General features: G+C 45.1%; 1 protein-coding gene across 1 annotated transcript in view; it reads right to left on the minus strand.

Moving 5' to 3' along the window:
* LOC137149193 (sodium channel protein type 5 subunit alpha-like) overlaps positions 1-20,042 on the minus strand; it is a 145,611-nt gene that overhangs the window by 40,023 nt on the left and 85,546 nt on the right. The window contains exons 19-22 of the mRNA XM_067542553.1: positions 18,338-18,897; positions 11,230-11,293; positions 9,902-10,056; positions 6,435-6,628 (exon numbers count right to left, since the gene is read on the minus strand). Coding sequence (XP_067398654.1) covers positions 6,435-6,628; positions 9,902-10,056; positions 11,230-11,293; positions 18,338-18,897 — 973 coding nt within the window. The remainder of the gene's footprint in view (positions 1-6,434; positions 6,629-9,901; positions 10,057-11,229; positions 11,294-18,337; positions 18,898-20,042) is intronic.

Here is a 20,042-nt window from a genome sequence, read left to right on the forward strand (position 1 = left end):
AAACTCCTGTCAAAAATAACTTTTAGCCAGGGGACGGGGTTGAGAAAATACTATAAATATGGGAGCAGTAGTGAAATGAGACATGTGTATCCTTTTTCTTTTATGAGACAGATCATAAGATAGCTGATGATAAAACTGTTGAGTCACTGGTCTAGATTTGTAAGCGTATCTGTGGTATTTTCTTTGGGAAAGGTGTATATATTCTGAAGGAGTGGAGAGTAGCTGTGGAGTCCTTTACAGTATATAAGGACTCATTTGTCTTCTCATTGAAAAGATGGGCTTCATTGAAGGGTAAGTCTTCCACAGTGTTTTGAAGCTCCCTGGGAAATCCTGAAGTGTGTAGCCATGACTCACAGTGCATCATAATGGCCATTGCCATTGACCTTGGTGATGTCTTTGCTGCTTCAGCTGCTGACTGAAATGCAGTTCTGGCCACCAGCTTACCCTCTTCTATAAGAGCCTGGAAGTGAGCTGTGTCTTGTAGTGGCAATTTGTCTACAATGAGTATGAACTTGGAATAGTTCAGATAGCTGTACTTAGCCAACAGTGCTTGATAGTTCTCCATATGAAACTGAAGGATGTAATAGATGTGAAAACCTTTCTTCCCATCAAGTCTAGATGTTTAGCCTCGTCAGAAGGAACAGATTTTGAATGTTACCTAGATTGCTCTGTGGCAACCTGGACAACCAGAGAGGATGATGTGGGATGGGTGAAGAGAAATTCCTCTCCTTTGGCTGAAACAAAACAGTGTTTCTCTGCCCTTTTGGGGGTAGGAGTGCATGTGACTGGTGCATGCCAGACTGCTCTAGCAGATTCCAAAATAGCTTCATTAACTGAAAGTGTTATTTGAATGGATCCAGTGGTTTGCAGGGTATCTAAGAGTTTGAATGGGCATGAGCAACACATCTCCAAGTACAACAGTTATAAAAAGGTAGGTAACCATATTTTCTTCTTCGAGAGCTTGCTCATGTTGATTCAAAGTAAGTGGCTCCCAAGCTGACCACAGAAGGAGGGGTTGGAGCTCACGGAATCGCTGTTTGAAGCACTGCTCTGCTGTATGCTGCATCATCCCTGGCCTGTTGGGTGATGGCATAATGCAAGGTTAATGTGTGGATCGATGACCATGTTGCAGCCCCATAGAAACCCTTCTTGTTACCCTTCACCTCCCTTGCTATCTGCAACTCCAATTGTGTTTTGACCTTTCTGATTTCACCCCTGCATGCTTGAGCAGTATTTTTATACTCCTCCCATGCCATTTGTCCAAGCTTCCACTTCTTGTAAGCTTCTTTTTTATGTTTAAGCTCACCGAAGATTTCTCTGTTAAGCCAAGCTGGATTGCCTGCCATATTTGCTATTCTTTCTGCACATCGGGATGGTTTGTTCCTGTACCTTCAATAAGGTTTCTTTAAAATACAGCCAGCTCTCTTGGACTCCTTTCCCTCTCAAATTAGCCTCCCAGAGGATCCTGCCCATCAGTTCCCTGAGGGAGTCAAAATCTGCTTTTCTGAAGTCCAGGGTCTGTATTCTGCTGCTCTTCTTTCTTCCTTTTATCAGGATCCTGAACTCGACCCATCTCATGGTAACTGCTGCCCAGGTTGCCATCCATTTCTACTTCCCCTACCAATTCTTCCGTTTGTGAGCAGCAGGTCAAGAGGAGCATGACCCTTTATTTGTTCCTCCAACACTTGCACCGGGAAGTTGTCCCCAACACTCTCCAAAAATTTCCTGGATTGTCTGTGCACTGCTGTATTGCTCTCCCAGCAGATGTCAGTTGTTTGAAGTCCCCCATGAGAACCAGGGCCTATGATCTGGAAATGGCTATTAGTTGTCTGAAGAAATCCTCATCTACTTCATCTTCTGGTCTGGTGATCTATAGCAGATGCCCACCTCGACAAAAGTCTTGTTGCTCTCACCTCTCAACTTAACCCAGAGACTCTCAACAGGCTTTTCTCCAGTTTCACACTGAAGCTATGAGCAGTCATATTGCTCTCTTATATACAGTGCAATTCCTCCACCTTTTTTCCCTTGCCTGTCCTTCCTGAACAGTATATACCCATTCTTGACAGTGCTCCAGTTGTGTGAGTTACCTCACCAAGTATATTTTATTCCAATCATGTCATACACAGTTCTTTGACTGTGTCAGGAATTCCAATTCTTCCTGCTTGTTTCCCAGGCTTCTTGTGTTCGTGTACAGGCACCTAAGTAACTAGCTAATTGCCCTACTTTCTCAGTAGGGATCAGGAGACCTCCCCTATTGCACCCTCCTCCTTCTGCTTCCTCCTGGTATCCCACTTCCTCACTTATCTCTGGGCTTAGGTCTCCATTCCCCGGTGAACTTAAATTAAATCCCTCCTCACTAGGTTTGCAAGCCGATCTGCGAAGGTGCTCTCTTCGTTAGGTGGATCCCATCTCTTCCTAGCAATTCTTCTTGAAACAACATCCCAAGGTCGAAGAATCCAAAGCCCTCTCTCCGACACCACCTGTGTAACCACGCATTTATTTCCACAATTCGATGGTCCCTACCTGGGCCTTTTCCTTCAACATGGAGGATGGATGCGAACACACTTGCATCTCAAACTCCTTTATCCTTCTTCCCAGAGCCACATAGTCTGCCATGATTCACTCAAGTTCATTCCTGACTGTATCACTGGTGCCCATGTGAAGAAGGAAGGGATAGCAGTCTGAGGGCTTGATGAGTCTTGGCAGACTTTCCATCACATTCTGAATTCTAGCTCCAGGCAAGCAGCACACTTGAGTTTCCCGGTCTGGATGACTCCGTCCCCCTTAGGAGGGAGTCCTCGACCACCACCATTTATGTCCTCAAAATTAGGGTGACTAATTGTAGTAATATACAGAGATAATAACGTCCCACTTCTTCTCAGTATTTCACTGATAATACATTTCAGGATAGCAGTAGTCCTCTTAGTCACAGCACTGCACTGCACCGCACCGGGAGCTCATGTTTATTTAGTCATCCACCATAACTCCTAAGTCCCAGTCAGAGTCTCTATTTACCAAGATACATATCTCATCCTATAAGAATGGACTACACAATCTTTTTTCCTAGATGTATGACTTTGCATTTGGCTATATCATAATGTATGTTGCTTGATTATACCTCAATTACCAAGCAATCCAGATTGCTCTGTAAGAGTGACCAGTCCTCATTATTTACTACTCCATCTGCACACTTTCTCAACTATGATTTTATATTTTCTTCATAGATAAAATATTTAACAGTGTTGGGCTAAGAACCAAGCCCTGTGGGACTTCACTAGAAACACACCCACTAGAGGATGATTGCTTGCTCATTTACAATTACATTTTAAAATGATTTAGGTAGTTTTTAACCCATTTAATAAATGTATATTGATATTGTATTATGCCAATTTTAAATTCAGAATGTTTTGTGGTACTAAGTCAAATGCGTTATGGAAGTCCAAATACATCGTATTAACACAGTTATCTTTATAAGTTAAACTTGTAATCTCTGAACAAAACAATATTAAGTTCATTTGACAAGATCTAAGTTAAAAAAACAAAGTTAACTGGCTTTAATTGTATTTCCATCCTTCAACTACTCATTAATAGTCTTGTACCAGCTGTTCCCATATTTTGCTCACAGTTGATGTCAGGCTAGGTAATTACCCATTACCCTTTCTATTATTGATGTATTTGATTTTTTTTTACAGTCCACTGTAACTTCCCCAGTATTCCAGGGTTTATATGCAGTTAATAGTAATATTCCAGAGCACTTCTGAGTCAACTGTTTTAAAACTCTTGGAAGCAAATTATTTGGACCTGTTGGTGTAAAAATGTTTAACTTTAGAACATGCTATTTAACATTGTAGGAAGGTGCAGTGGCCTTCCTCAGAGCCTGGGCCCAAGGAAGGGCTGCAACGCCCAGAGCAGACACTGAAAGGGCCGGCAGCCCAGTCTGCCTGGCAACCGGGGAGTCGGCTAGTGATAGGCCCCGCCGGCCAACCAATCCGGCAAAAGAGGGGCAGAGCCTCAGCCGGGGCTGGGAGTATAAAGAGCAGGCCTCACAGCTCAGTGAGGGACAGGCTGCCGCTGGAGGTAGACGTGCCGTTCCGCTGGCTGCAGCCAAGGCCTGAACCCAGCTGGGCCGCTGCCCCAAGCGGGTGCCTCCCGAAGCATAGGACCCGGGAACAGCCCAAGAGACCAAGCCCTAAGGGTTGGATAGGGCCTCTGGGCCCCCTAGACTGGCCTAGGCCTACCGGCCCCAAGGACTGGGCCAGGCCCCTGGACCCCAGTGACTGGACCGAGTCCCCTGAGCCTGAGGGCTGGGAGATCCCCCCCGGGGCCAGATCCGACCTGGAAGAGCTGCCTGATGCCGATCCCCCAGAGACAGGACAGGACCTGGAGAAGCTGCCTGAGGCCGAGCCATCTCCTGAGCCCTGTGACCTGGAGGAGCTGCCCCTCGCAGAGGAGCTCCCCGCCTTCCCGCCTGTGGATGAGGAGGGACTGGCAAGTCTAACCTGGGCTGTGTACCCCAGTGACCCTGAGGACCCGGCGGACACAGGTACCTAGGAATATGGGGAGGAAGTGGCCCAGGGACAGTCATAGCTGTGGCTGAGACGGGCAAGCCCCGTCAGCGTGTTGCAGCGAGAGCCCCGCCAACTGAGTGGCAACACCTTTGCCACTGCTAGGGCCCTCGGATAGGACACAGTGGAGTCGGGTGGACCTGCGTCCCCCTCTCCTCCCTCCTTGTCCTTGCCATCCAGGGAGTGATTATGGTACCCCGCTCTCCTGACCAGAGGACACTGCTTGCTCGCCCGCCCTGCCTGAGGGCCGGGGTGAGAGACTACCCGGCAGCCCGCCCTGCCTGAGGGCCAGGGCGAGAGACTACCCAGCAGCCCGCCCTGCCTGAGGGCCCGGACTGCGACTTATCCAGACGCTAACATTTCCCTTTTTGGACAGTGCAGTGGCCTTCCTCAGAGCCTGGGCCCGAGGAAGGGCCGCAACGACCAGGCCGGGCAGGAGCCCATACTACAACATCCTCCTTATTACTGTTGAAATAGAAAAGCATTTAATCATCATATGATATAAATATATAATTCAGCTTCTTTCATAGTAGAAATAGAGTAGAAATATTTACTGAAAACTTGTATCTCTGATACCTCATTGTTGACAATTTCATCATCTTCCTCTACACCTATGCCATTGTTAGGTTTCCTTCTGTTTCTGATTGTAGCAAAGAGGTGTGGCCTCCCTCTGAGACTATCAGGGAGGGATGGCCAATCAACCCCCGGAGGGTGGAGCCAGATAAGCCACGCCCACCACACTGGAAGTAGAGGGGCAGAGCCCAGACGGGAACCAGAAGTATAAAGGGCGGGAAGGACATATCCAGACTGCTGCTGCAGAGAGGAGCTGGGGAGGAATCCAGTTACTCTGAGGACTCACCCGACCTGCCTGAGCTGGTGGACAGCTCAGACAGTGAGGGCTTGGTGGGACTACCGCCGGCAACATACCCTGGGGAAGCTGATGATGACCCTTGCTACAGGTATACGGGCACAAGGGTGGAAGAAGTACCCCAGGGGTATCCAACCTCGGTCCAGCTGGGCTTGCACTCAAGCCTTTGTCAGTGAGTTTCAGTTGGAGCCCCACTGACCCAGTGGCGGAGCACTCTGCCACTGATAGGGCCCTGGGCTGAGACCGGTGAAGTTGGGAGGGCCCATGTCCTCCTTCCCCCTTACCATCCGACCTCTGGTGTGGTTGCTTTATCCTGCCCGGCCTAAGGGCCGAGGGCCACAGACTGTTTTGCCTGCCAGCCAGGGCCAAGGGCCACAGACTGTTTTGCCTGCCCTGCTCTGACTGAGGGCTTGGGACTAGAGACTGCTTGCTTGCCCCATCCTGCTTGAGGGTTTGGGGCTATAGACGGTGAAGAGTTAATCCCCTGTATAAAGTTTGCCCACAGAGGTGTGGCAGCAAGGGGGTGTGGCCTCCCTCTGAGACTACCAGGGAGGCAAAGGCCACATCCTCTACACTGATATATTTAAAAGATTCCTTCTTATTCTCCTTAGCTTTATTGGACATGGATTTTTCATTTATACTTTTAGCTTCCCAAATTAATTGTCTGCATTGCTTATCTTCTAAGTTATATTAACTGCTATCAATTTCCCCTTTCCATTTGGCATATACTGTCCTTTCATTTTTATTACTGCTTCATTTCTTCTCTAAACCAGGATGTAGTCTTGAGTGACTGTGGGATTGTGACTTTTGGGGCATCTCTTAAAATGTTCTTAAGCTCCCAATTATTGTTCACAATTTTCTATTCAAATTTTTCCTTGGTCAATTTTGTTCATAATTAGTTTCAGCTTTGGGAAATTGGCCCTCATACTTCTATGTGTGCCTAATCTCATTTTACATGTGGCTTTCTGTATAGCTACATAATTCAGCAAACAGAACAAGACAGGTTAAATTTAATACTTACACAGACAATAAAGAAATCAAGCCAGCATGATAAATCTGTGAAATACTTCTGGAAGCCGTAAGCCACCCATTCTAGAAACATCTCCAGTAAAAAGATGTAAGCAAATACTGCATCAGCGTAGTCCAGCAGGTTTCTAATGGTTTCTTTTTCCTCAAGATAAATATCTTCAAATGCCTGCAATTTCATAATTTAGAAGTAAAACAGATCTGTAGTTTTATCATGGATAATTTAAAAATTATGCTAAGATATAGTACTCATTGTTTGACATATTACTGTGCCACAATTATTAGCAGCAATCTATATTTTGTTTTAAAGTTAAAAGTTAAAATCTCTATTTTAAAAAGTGCTTTGCATTTTTGGTACCTCAGATATTGGGGGGCCTATTTTAAGACATCTACAGCCTGATTTTCAGATTGTTGAAAATCAGATATGTTGAGTGTCTGAAGTTCCCACTGACTTCAACTGGATCCCAGGGTTTTCACTGTTGGGCTCCCAAAAACTAAGACATCCAAAGATAGAGGATAGTTTTTAAAATATTGTTCTAAATATATGACTTGTTGCATGCTATTACTTATGAAGCTATAATTGAACTAAAAACAACGAGAGTTCTGTAGCACTTTAAAGACTAACCAATTTAATTTCAGCAGGCTTAAGCTTTCGTGGGCTTTGGATATGTATATGCTGCCTCCTATATTCGTTGCCAATATTTGCTGTATTATTTCTACCAACTGCATCTGAGGAAGTGGGCTGAAGCCCACAAAAGCTTATGTCTGCTGAAATTAAATTTGTTAGTCTTTAAAGTGCTACATAACTCTCGTTGTTTTTGCTGTATACAGACTAACACAGCTATCCCTCTGGAACTCTTCTATAACTGAACTCTGTAACTACTTTCTTTAACAGTCTAGACCAACCAAAGAGCTTCCTGTCTTGAGCCTACCTGCAGTGCTGCAACAAGGATATGAATAGAGAATAGACTGCTTATACACTGATTTCATCCCATGACATTACCTCATTGTCACTGTGTGCTGAAATTTTTAACTGATTGTGCCAATATATCTTGATTCTTTCCCTCATTTCTCTAATTGATTGGTTGGACTTGCTATTTTTTTTAAATTACTAATCTTGCCAATCTATTTCCCACTCTGTTTTAAGAGTTGCACCTTGTCCATACTGTATCTCCCACATTACTCACCATATCATTCAGTACTTCCATCTCCCTTTCACTTCTCTACCATCTTTAACCCCTCATCTATTCTCTATTCCTACCAAGATCTTTCACCCTCAGAAATCTATATCATTATCTTCATTTCTGCCTCTCCCACTCCTTGCTTCTATTAACATCTCTCCCAACTATGAACCACCCTGGACTCCTGCCACACTTTTCCCTCACCATCTCCACCCTATTTCCCATATTAACCAATCTCCCCCACCTTTTACTCCATATTTCCCAATCCCATTAAAAAAATTCATTATCATTCCAAACCTTTTCATCTCTTTCCTTCCACCTCCTACCCCCAGTCAAATGCCAGCTCTCCCTTTCTGACTCAGCCTCTGCAGCTGCCCTCTCACAAAGAACTTATTTTCTTATTTTCTCTCTCACCCACTGATATGAGGCAGTCACTCAGAAAGGCAACAATAACGAGACTGGGAATTTGTCCTCACAATATCCCTGTGATTTAAAGAAGGAATATCCTCACTTTACAGATAAGTAAACTGAGGCATGGAGAGATTAAGTAACTACCCAAGGTCACATAGGAAGTCTGTGGCAGAGCCCAGAAATTGAGCAGAGAGAACTTGAGCTCCAGTACAGAATCTTAGCCACATGCCCACTCTTATTCCATTGAATCCTTCTCATCTCTCCCCTTTCTTTCTATAGTCTTATCAATTCACCTCCAGACTCCTGTCTATCATTCCCTCCTTATCCCTCATAACCTAAACATTTACTTTGATAACCTAAAATTACTCAGCAGCATTCTGTTTTCTTGTCATCATCTTCTCTCATCATCTCCATCCTTGAATCAATTCACCTGCTCCCTAGCAGGCATACTCTTTGAACCTTGTCATTATTAAACACTCAGATCTCTTACTATGTGAATTTCTGACCACCACCTCATTTCATCAGTGTCCCTAGTTCTATCTTCCTTTTCAACTAGTCCTTCCATGATTTCCAATTCATGGACATTCCTGACTGCACAGCATCCCTTTACTCTGGCTGGTTGAGATCATTCCATTTCAGCAGAGTACATCATAATACACTCGTAAATTAAATGCAGAATATTTTATAAAGACATTAAATCTTAATAATATGAGACCCTCAACAATACATTAATTCTTTGCTGAAACATGGAGAGAAACCATTGTTATTTTGTATGGGATTATGCCACTTATTCTGTGTGTGAAGGTTAGCGGTGTGTAGATTAGCCAGGTTCTAGTGTACATTTAAAAAGAACAATGAACTTTTTCTAAAGAAAATATTGCCCAAATTTCAACTATAAGGCCTCAAACCTGTAATGAGCTCTGCATAAGTGAATTCCCCATTCATGTGGACCCCCACATATTTCAGTGGAGGTCCTCATGGCATAGGGGACACTGCACAATCTAAACAAAATAACATATTTGCCCTAAAATATGCGCTTTGGGAAGCAAAAAAAGGGAAAGAAATTAGGGATAAATTAATATTTCAGTCTTCAAATCTAAACCTAGTTTTCTTGTTTGTAAAATTCTCACTTCTTTTATACAGTACAGGTTCAGATTAATTTGCTTAATCCTATATTCAGATGTAAAACAATTCATATTTTATTTTTTAAAATGCTTAAATTATTTTTTCTTAGTTAATATATTGCTTTCATAGAAAATTAAAAACTTCCCTTATTCTTTAATTAAACTGGATAAGGTCAGACCACTCATTAAGGTTAGAGCAAATTACAACATTCAGATGCAGCTCCAATTAAGGATTTTGAACATCAGAATGTTTGGGTTGTTTTAGATCCAAGGTTTTGATTCAGAGCTATCTCAAATAAGAATACTGCACTTTACTCTGTGGCTCATCATCAACTTTTTCAATATGTTTTCAGGCTCTGATTCAGCAAGGCACTTAAGATCATAAGCACTCCTACTGAAGTCAATGATTTCACATGTTTAAATGCATTGCTAAATTGGGGCGTTAGTGAATAGAGCTGTTAGGAATTTTCTGATGAAACAAGATTTCATTGGAAAATGTTGATTTGTCGAACACAAATGTTTTGTGGAAGCATATCTGGTTCAGTGAACTTCCAACAGAACCCTGCCTGGTTTCTTGGTAGCATGGCTGGCTGCTGAGGTTGAGAGCCCAAGCTTCTAGAATTTGAAGCTCTAGGGCAGCCCCACATGTGCTCTCAGATCTGGGGATCCCTGAGTACTACATACGCCCCACAAGTCAAACTGTATAAGAGATTAAGTTAAATTTACCAGAGCTGCACTGCTCAGTAATATTATGAATATGATAAAAGTTTCAAACCAGCTATGCTTAACAATTCTGTAGCAGGTTTTCCTAAATCGCCACCAAGTCCTGCCTGGAAACTTTGCGATGTCCACTGCACAGCATGGGGAGCATCGGACACAACCTGAAAGGAAAAAGCACAGGACATCCCGTATCCCTTCTCAAGCGATTTTCTGCATCCTTAGCAAGGGGCAAGACTAGCAGCAGCAGCCCTTACTGAACATAACAAGCTGCTACTGTTTCAAACAGCAACAACTCAAAGTAGGGGAACAGAACACAGAGCAAGAAAGAGAAGGACGGAGGCAGCAAGACAGAAAAAAATGCACGAGGGAAAAAATGAGGGGAGAACAAAAAGCAAGGGAGATATACAGGTTTGTTTTTCATGGTTTAATACATAGCTAAATGTCACAATATCGTAATTAAGTACTATGTTTATTTTACTATATAATACATATCCCTACACCCAAAAGACAATAAAGGATCTAGTGAACTGAGGGAAGGAGTCCTATTTTGGTATAACTGTATGGGTCACTCAGAAGATATCAGCTGGGAAGTTTATATTCAATAGGTTCTGGGGATGACCAGGGAAGGACATAGAAGTGTTTGCTGGCAGGGAGAAATGCCTTTGGTAGGCGAAAGAGGGGAACCCCCTGTAGTTCTTCTGAGAAGAGGCCCAAGAGCACCAGTTGATGCTGGAGGTATCAGCAGAACCAAAGTAAATTCAGATGAGGGCAGCATCACACAGAAGGCTATTGGAAGAAGAGGGAGTGGTGTCAACCAGAAAGGCTACTGGATTGGAGGAGAGTAGATGGAAGTCTGAAGGAGGCCCAGAAACAACAGCCCCCCTGCGTTACTCTTGCACTACCTCTGAAAAAGCTCTGAGTCCATCACAACATTTACATATTATCTGTTGCTCTTAGAAACAGGTCCATAAATTCCATCCCAATCTCGAGGCCTTTTTACATCTTGGCTAAATAGAAAAATCAACTAAGCAAGTCGAGAAATAGCTTGTTAACATAAGCAATAGAGAGCAAAAGGTTATTAAAGTAAAAGAAGAGCAGTGGTTTAGTTAGTGCTCCTTAGTTTGACAACATGCAACAATTCACCAAGTTACATTAACAAGCGCCTACTGCCTTTTGCACATATTCTGAGAATTATCTGTATAAAGAAATAACTCAATGAAACACAAACACAGGTAGCCAGAATGCCTTATAGCTAACATGAAAACATTTTCTAAAGCAATGCCTTTGGAATATTAATCACATTTCCTATCACTATGAAGCAAGCAGATTCTTACCTTCTGTGAAACAGTCCTTAGGTGTATCTAACTTGTCAGTTAGTTGGATGATCCCCACCAGTCCCTGCACAACAGTAGAACAAATGAGGAAGGCAATTTATCAATTTTCTTTTAATACAGCTGCATTGTCCTAAAATAAATTGAACATAACAGAGGAAAACATCAAGAAAACAAGTGATTTATCTAGCTATATCAAAGGCCCCTATCACAATGGTACTGAATTGCCAAAACATAATTAAGAGTAATATAACAATACAACAAGGAAAGGCTCTTCCCTATTCTTTGGTTCAGTGGCTTAAATACTTAATGGATTTTTAAAAACAGATCTCCTTCTCATGCCTTTTTTTTTTTTTTCCCCCTTTTCCTGTCATCTGCCCAACCCTTGTAATTGAGCGGAAGGTATAGGAGATGGGGTGGAGTTTATATTATGCTATGAAGATAGCCAGATAAAGTAATCAGATTTCTTTAAAATGTACTTCCACAACAAGGGTATGACACACTGCACCCCCAAGTTCACCCTTATAGTGTAATTGTGTACTGTTTAATGCAAAGTATGTCATGTAAGATGTTTTTGGAATGCTCATGATGCGATGAACATTATTGTTATAGTAGTATGTTTGGTGCATTGTCATGTGTAGGGTTATGAGGCTTCGCTATGTAATCTTCCCAAATATGTGTCTCATGGCTTGAGGCAGATCTAGGCAAAACTCTACAGAGCTGGAGGGCCATTCATACCTCACTAAGATTTATATAGAACAACCCAGCTCAGCATTCTGAGAACAAAGGACGAGCCCCAATGTCAACAAGCAAATCCACAGATAACCACAGTGACTCAAGATGCGGAGAAAACCAAGAACAGATACTTTTTGTCACCTGACCCTGAAAGGGGAGGGGCAAAGGAACATGCTGAAAAAAAGGGAGACATTTTGGCTATTCTCTCTCTCTTCCACTCCCATCTACAAATAGCAAGCAACTGAAGCGTTGCTCACCAGTGGAGAGCCTAGTTGGAGGCAGACCAGCCAGCCTGTGGTGAGAATCATCTAAGACTGTAAAGTTACTGAAAGTGTTAAGATTAGTTTAGAATACGATTTGCCTTTTTATTTACTTTTGATCAAATCTGACCTGCTTTCCTCTCACTTATAATTACTTAAAATATTTCTGTACTTAATATATTTGTTTATTCGTTTGTTTTATCTAAAGCAGTGCATGTAGTTTAAGGTGCATACAGACTCCATTTGAAGTAACAAAGCAGGTGCATATCAATTTCTTTGATAAACTGACGAACCAATGAGCTTGCAGTGTGCAGTGGGCAGCACTGAACATTGTAAAATGGCAGTTTCTATGGTTGCATCTGGGACTGGGGGTGTTGGCTGAGGTCATACCATTGCATAATCCCATGAGTGGCTGGCTAGAGGCATGCACTCAATGAGTTAGGAGCAGCTTGCTTGCTGTAAGCTGTACATGGGCTGACCCAGGAGGGGGGCTTCACACAGCAGAGCAAGTGCAAGATGGGCTCCAAGAGTGAGGGATTGGGGTGACAGAGCAATTTACCAGTCCAGATTGCAGAGGGGAACATCACAAATGGTCCTTTGCTGAGAATGCCCTGTCCCCCACTTTCACCAATTCTACACTGGGCTGAGTGTTCACAAGGTTCCAACTGAGCATAGATGCCTTCCTGCGTTGTGGATAGAATGGTGAATCTTCTAGGATAGCCAGACCCTTACATAATAGAACCAAGTTCTTTAATTTGGCTTGGTATCAAGTGATGAGACAGTGAAATGCATAGTACACTGGTATGATGGTTCTCATCTGCCTTTGTTTCTTAGGTAATGGACTGCTGCATGGTCTACAAGCTGTAGTTTCCTTCCTTTCCAGAAAGTGTGTGCTTTATATATATCTCCATATCTATCTCAACAGCTTGTTCAGAAATGCTTGTGGGCAGTTAGTATTTCACCTTCATTAAGACAGGGTATGGCGATCTGTCAGTAGTGCATCATGTGTTCATCACTGGCTTCCTGAAGTCAAGAGGTACAGGGGTCTTCTTTCACATAAAGGAGCCTGGATATCCTTTAGAGCTCCTAACAAATTGCAGTTGTGGTAGTGGGCTAACTCCAACAGGGAAGCTGGAATAATCCTCTCTCTTTGGTCCAGCTTAATTTACATGGTCCTGGTAAAATCATCATGGATTTGAACAATCACATTGTTAAAGTAGGTTGAGAGCTCTTTGGAAGTTTAGTGAAGGCAATCTGAGTTAGGTTAATCAGCTCACCATTCAGAAAAATTCCACTGGTTATGATTTCAGACATACTATGGAAAAGGGTAAAGAAGGACCATATGGCTTAATTTACAGCTGGTGCATAAGACTGTCAATAGTCATGTGCTTCACCACCTCCATGGTTGATAACTACAAAGTCATTAAACAATGTTCTTTTTTTTTCTACATAGAAAATAGATATTTATGATTTCTGACACCTTACATATTTCAATTAGGTCAGATGTCCTTCCACTGGCCCAAATGAGGAAGAAAAGGTTACTCACCTTGTGCAGTAACTGAGGTTCTTCGAGATGTGTGTCCCTGTGGGTGCTCCACTCTAGGTGGCAAGTTCTCGCGGCCCTGATTGGAGATTTTTACACCAGTGCTCATCCGGGTTGCACATACACAGCTCCCGTCTTGTGGCACCATTGGTGCCACTTATGGCACGTTCACAATCTGACCTCCTCTGTTCCTTCTCTACCGTAAGGTCCTTTCTTTGAACTCCAAAATAGAGGAAAGGAGGGTGGGTAGAAGAGCACCCACTGACACACACCCCTCGAAGAACCTCAGTTACTGAACAAAGTGAGTAACCATCTTTTCTTCAAGAGATGTCCCTGTGGGTGCTTCACTCTAGGTAACTTTAGAGCAGTGCCCCTCATTTGGTGGAAGAGACTTTGGAGTCAGTTGGTTGAATAGATTAAAATACTGTCAGGCCTATTGACACATCCAATCTGGATGCCTGATCAATGGCGTAGTGTATTGTAAAAGTATGTGCTGAGGCCCACATGGCTGCCTTACATGTGTCTGCAATTGGAACATTGTTGAGGAATGCTGTGGATGTAGATATTGTTCTGATGGAATGTGTTTTGACTCCATACAGGGCTTGATTGTTTTTTTGTTGGTAGCATGAACAGATGCAACCTGATAGCCACTTTCATAATCTCTGACAGTGCCTTTTGTTCGTTCTGCAATAGATACAAATAGTTTATCAGATTTCCCAAAGGGTTTTGTTCTTTCTAGGTAAAGGCTATTGTGCATCTGACACCCAGTGTATGCAATATAGTGTCTTCTGAGTTATCATGTGGCTTTGGGAAGAAGGTAGGTAAGTGGATAGGCTGGTTTATATGAAAGTCTGACCTGATTTTTGGTAGGAATTTTCGGTGAGGCATGACTGAGCATGACTTTCTCCTTGTGAAAAATCATGTAGGGTGGGTAGGCCATAAGTGCCCCGATTTCTCCTACATGGTGGGACGATGTGATGGCCATTAGTAAGGATACTTTCATAGACACAAGCATAAGTGAGCACGTTGCTAATGGTTCGAATGGTAATGACCCATAGGACTAAATTTAGATCTCATGATATTGTAGGAGTATGTATATCTGGGTATACCTTTTGGACACTCATGATGAAATGTTTCACTGTTGGGTGCATGGACAGTGTCTTATCACTGATTTTATCATGGAAGGTGGTAATAGCCGCTTAATGGACCTTGACCAAGCTAATTGATAAACCTGATTGTGGGCAGAGTAGAGGATGATTAGCTCCTCGGTGCCTCTGCCACCCCCACCCCAGCTGCTTTGGCTGGGGTAAAGTGGGTCAGCAGGGACCCAGACTGCAAGCAAGCAAGCCACAGCTGAAAGTGCTGATGAGAGCATACCAGAGCCGTGCCTCATGAGGCAAGGGAAAACAGCTGTTTCCCTAGCTAGAGAGGTATATAAGCCAGCTAGGGAGAAACCAAGAAAGAGGCGTGGCCAAGGAGGAGGGCAGGAGCCCTGCTACTCAGTTTGCCTCCTGGCCAAGGAAGGGTGAGCAGCCCAAAGCTGCAAGGCCAAGTGGGCTTGGTTTGGGAATGGGATTTGCATTTGTACACTGTAAATAAACGAGCATGGGTGATTGCACTTGGTGAAACCTGCAAATCCATTTGTTTCGAAGGGGGAAACCGCTGAGAGGACCCAGAAAGACAGGGGGGCCAGTGGCAATCCGCGACACTGATTTTTTAAATTCTAGGATGTAGTCCAGGACGATTGGAATCAGTGCAGATGTGGGAACATTGTGTCTATCCTTGCACCATAAACTGAATCTATGCCATTTCTGAAGGTAAGTTTTTCATGTTGTAGGCTTCCTGCTATTTAGTAATATGTGTTTAACATGTTCTAGAGCATTCTAGTTCTTCTTGGCAGGACACATTAGGAACCATTTTGTTAGGTGAAGTTTCTGTATATCCGGATGGAAGATCCAGCCATTGTCCTGGAATAGAAGATCATTATGAAGTGTGAGAATGATTGGTGTGTGCATCGACATCTGAAATAGGTAAGAATACCAGATATGTCTGGGCCATATGGGTACTATCATTATCACCATCGCCTATCCATGCATATTTTGTGGATGACTCTGGGCATCATTGGAATGGGTGGGAATGCACAGAGGAGGTGTTTGCCCCAATCGAGAAGAAAGGCATCCCCCATTGATCCCATCCCATCTGCTCTCGAACAGAATAGGGGGCATTTGCAATTCTGTGCTGTAGCAAAGATGTCAATGGTTGAGTGACCCCAGTGTCGAAAAATGTTTTTCAGAATCGCGTTGTTCAACTCCGACAACTGGTTTTGACTGAAGTGTCTGCTGAGGGCATCTGCAGTGGTGTTCTGGCATCCTGGTAAGTACGCCACTGATATATTGAAGCTCTCTTGGATGCACCAATTCCAGAGTTTCATTGCTTCAGTGCATAGGGAGTGGGATCTTATTCCTTCTTGTCAACTTATATAAAACATGCATGCAATGTTGTCTGTCATCTTTATCGTCTTGTTTTCTATGAATGGGAGAAACTGGTAGCACGTGTTACAAACTGCGCAAGTTCTAAGAGGTTTATATGTAAGCACATATCAGTTTTTTATCTCAGGTACTGTATCATATTATTCTGTAGGTGTGCTCCCCAACCTAGCAGAGATGCAGCTGTTGTAATCATAACAGAGGGTGATTCCTGTGAAAACGAGGCCCAGTCATCATGTTGATGGGTCGTGTCCACCATAGAAAGGATTTTTTTTTTACCGTGTTTGGCATCAGCAGTATTTTGTTTAAACCATGCTTGTGTGGTTTGTAGATGGTTGATAGCCACCCCTGTAGGCGTGTGTGTAGATGTGCAGGTTGCATCATGAAGGTAGTGGCTGCCATGTGTAGTAGCAATTGCAGGCATGTGTGTGCAGTTAAGGTTGGACTGTTTCTTATCAATGATGTTATGTTTATTATGGTATGAAACCTGGTTTCTGGTAATGATGCCCTGGCTGTTGTTGAGTCTAGCTATGCTTCTATGAATTCCAGTTGTTGTGCTGGATTCAAAGTGAACTTTTCGTTGTTTATCCTGAGTCCTAGGTTTTGAAATAGTGATTTCTTTCATTGGGTAGCTTGGATGGCTAACACTCGACTGTGTAATCCCTTCCTTGTGCAGATATGCTGCCACAACAGCAAGTACCTTTGAGAAAACCCTTGGGGCTGTAGGAAGGCCAAAGGGTAATAATCTGCATTGGTAACGATTGTCTCAGTGAAAATCTGAGAGAACGTCTGTGTGCTGGGTGCTAGTGACATAAAAATAAGCATCTTGGAAGTCAAGGGTTGAAAAAACAAGGTTATTTACCAGTAACTGATGTTATTCGAGATGTGTTGCTGATGTCCATTCCACTATAGGTGAGTGCACGCTACCGTGCACAGTTCTCGGAACTTTTTTCCCCTTAGCTGATCCTGTAGGGCCCGCTCTGTTGCCTCCTGTAGTCCCATGCACATGCCTCGGTATATGAGGCGCTGCCGGCCCTAGGCCCCCTCAGTCCCTTCTTTCTGCCAACTCCGGCAGCGGGGACAGGGGGCGGGTTGTGGAATGGACATGAGCAACATATCTCAAAGAACATCAGTTACTGGTAAGTAACCTTGTTTTCTTCTTCGAGTGCTTGCTCATGTCCATTCCACTATAGGTGATTAACAAGCCATACCTTTGGTGGGGGGCCGGAGTTAGCGGTGAGCTGCCCTCAGTACGGCTCTGCCAAATCCAGCATCCTCTCTTGCCTTCTGGACGATGGCGTAGTGGACTGCGAAGGTATGCACCGACGACCAGGTGGCAGCTTTGCAGATGTCCTGCAGGACCACTCTCTCCAGGAAGGCTGTAGACGAGGCCTGTGCTCTGGTTGAGTGCACTGTGATGGTGCCCTGAAGCGGCATCCTTGCCTGCTCGTAGCAGCACATGATGCACGATGTAATCCACGAGGAGATGCGCTAGGTGGAGACAGGTGAGCCTTTCATCCGGTCTACCACTATGACGAAGAGCTGCGTCAATTTCTGGAACGGCTTTGTCCTCTCCATTTAGTAGGCCAGGGCTCGTCTCATGTCCAGCGAATGCCATCTCCTCTCCTCCTCCAAGCCGTGTGGTTTGGGAAAGAACACAGGGAGAAAAATATTTTGGTTACAATGAAATTGGGAAACCACCTTGGGCAGGAAGGCTGGATGCGGCCTCAACTGCACCTTATCCTTATAGAATACTGTATAAGGGGGCTCCGAGGTAAAGGCCCTAATCTCGGAGACCTCCTAGCTGAGGTAATGGCCACCAGGAAGGCTACTTTCCATGAAAGTATGAGCAGAGGGCATAAAGTCATGGGTTCAAAGGGGTGCCCCGTGAGTCTGGAGAGGACCAGGTTGAGATCCCAGGGAGGCACTGGGTCATGGTCCTGCAGATAAAGCCTCTCCACCCTTTTGAGGAACCTGACCGACATGGGGTGGGAGAACGGGGATCTCCCCTCTAGCAGCTGATGGAAGGCCGAAATGGCCGCCAGGTGAATCCTCAGGCAGGCCATTGCCAGACCTTGGAGCTTTACCTGGAGCAGGTACTCCAGGATCGTGTGAATAGGAGAGAGGCTTGGCGGACTACCCCAGGACTCTGCCCAACAGGTGAACTGCCTCCATTTAGCCTGATACACAACCTGTATTGAAGGTTTCCTGTTGCCCAGCAGGACTCGTTGGACATGCGCCGAGCAGGATCTCTCTCCCTCCGTCAGCCAGAGCCTCCAGGCCATGAGGTGCAGGGAGTCCAGGTCCAGGTGCAACAGGCGACCATGACCATCACCTGGGAGAGAAGGTCGTGCCGTCTCAGGAGCTCCACAGGCGGGGCAATCAAAAGGTCCAGCAGCATGCTGAACCAATGCTGTCTCAGACAGGCTGGGGCGATGAGTATGACATCCGCCCTGTCCCTCTTGATTTTCAACAGGACTTTCGGCAGGAGCAGAATGGGCGGAAATGCGTACATAAGGGCTCCCGTCCAGTCGATGAGGAACGCGTCGGATATCGATCCGGCCTCGTGACCCGGGAGCGAGCAGAACCTCGAGCACTTTGTGTTCCAGGCTGACGTGAACAGGTCCAGTTGGGGAACACCCCAGTTCTGGAAGATCAAAGTCACGACCTCTGGGTGCAACGACCAGTCGTGGCAGGGCAGGAACGACCTGCTGAGGCAATCTGCCTCGTCATTCCTCACTCCTGGGAGGTGAGAGGCAGTCAGGTGGAAGTCATGCCTCACAGTGAAGTCCCACAAGCGGGTGGCCTCCTGGCAGAAGGCCGAGGAGCGTGCTCCTCTCTGCCTGTTTATATAAAACATGGCTGTGGTGTTGTCCATCAGCACCTGCACCACCCTGCCTGTCAGGAATCGGAGGAACACCTTGCACGCTAGTTGAAAGGCCCTGAGCTCTTTTACACAGATGTGCAGGCACTTCTCCTCCCCCGCCCAGAGCCCCTGAGTGCCTAGGCTGGCGCTGATGTGGGCTCAACAACCCACATCCGAGGCATCGGAGATTAGGGTGACCAACAGGACTAGCTCCCTGAACAGGACGCCCTTCATCACCGCCCTGGGAGTCCACCACCAGTTTAGGGAGGCTAGGACTGGCGGGAGAACTATGACCACCCAGTCCAAGGAGTGTCTGCTCGGCACTTATGCCGAGGCCAACCATGCCTGAAGCAGCCTGAGCCTCAGGCGAGCCAGCCTCACTACGTATGTGCAGGCCGCCATGTGGCCCAACAGCTGTAGGCAGTGCCTGGCTGTTGTCGTGGGGCACCGGTGCAGCTGGGAGATGATGGAGGCCATTGCCTCGAACTGTGGCTGAGGAAGGAAGGTTCTGGCCTGGGAAGCATCCAGGATGGCCCCAATGAATTCTATGCACTGCACCGGGGTTAGTGTGGACTTCTGCTCGTTTATGATCAGTCCCAGCCTGCTGCACATGGAGCAAGTGAGGGTCACGCTGTCCTGCACATAAGACCTGGACCTGCCCTTGATCAGCCAGTCGTGCAGGTAAGGGAAGATTTGCACACCTCTTCATCTCAGGTGGGCAGCCACTATCGCCATGCATTTGGTGAATACCCTGGGGGCTGACGAGAGGCCAAAGGATAGGGCTGTAAATTGGTAATGGGAACCAGCCACCATCAAATGGAGGAAACGCCTGTGGTTGGGGGGGATAGACACATAGAAATATGTGTCCTTCAGGTCAAGGGCAGCATACCAGTCTCCTGGATCCAGGGAAGGGATAATGGAAGCTA

This window comes from Emydura macquarii, unplaced genomic scaffold, assembly GCF_026122565.2.
Source record: "Emydura macquarii macquarii isolate MOO-44397 ecotype Brisbane River unplaced genomic scaffold, CSIRO-AGI_Emac_v2 contig_719, whole genome shotgun sequence".
Classification (NCBI taxonomy): domain Eukaryota; kingdom Metazoa; phylum Chordata; order Testudines; family Chelidae; genus Emydura; species Emydura macquarii.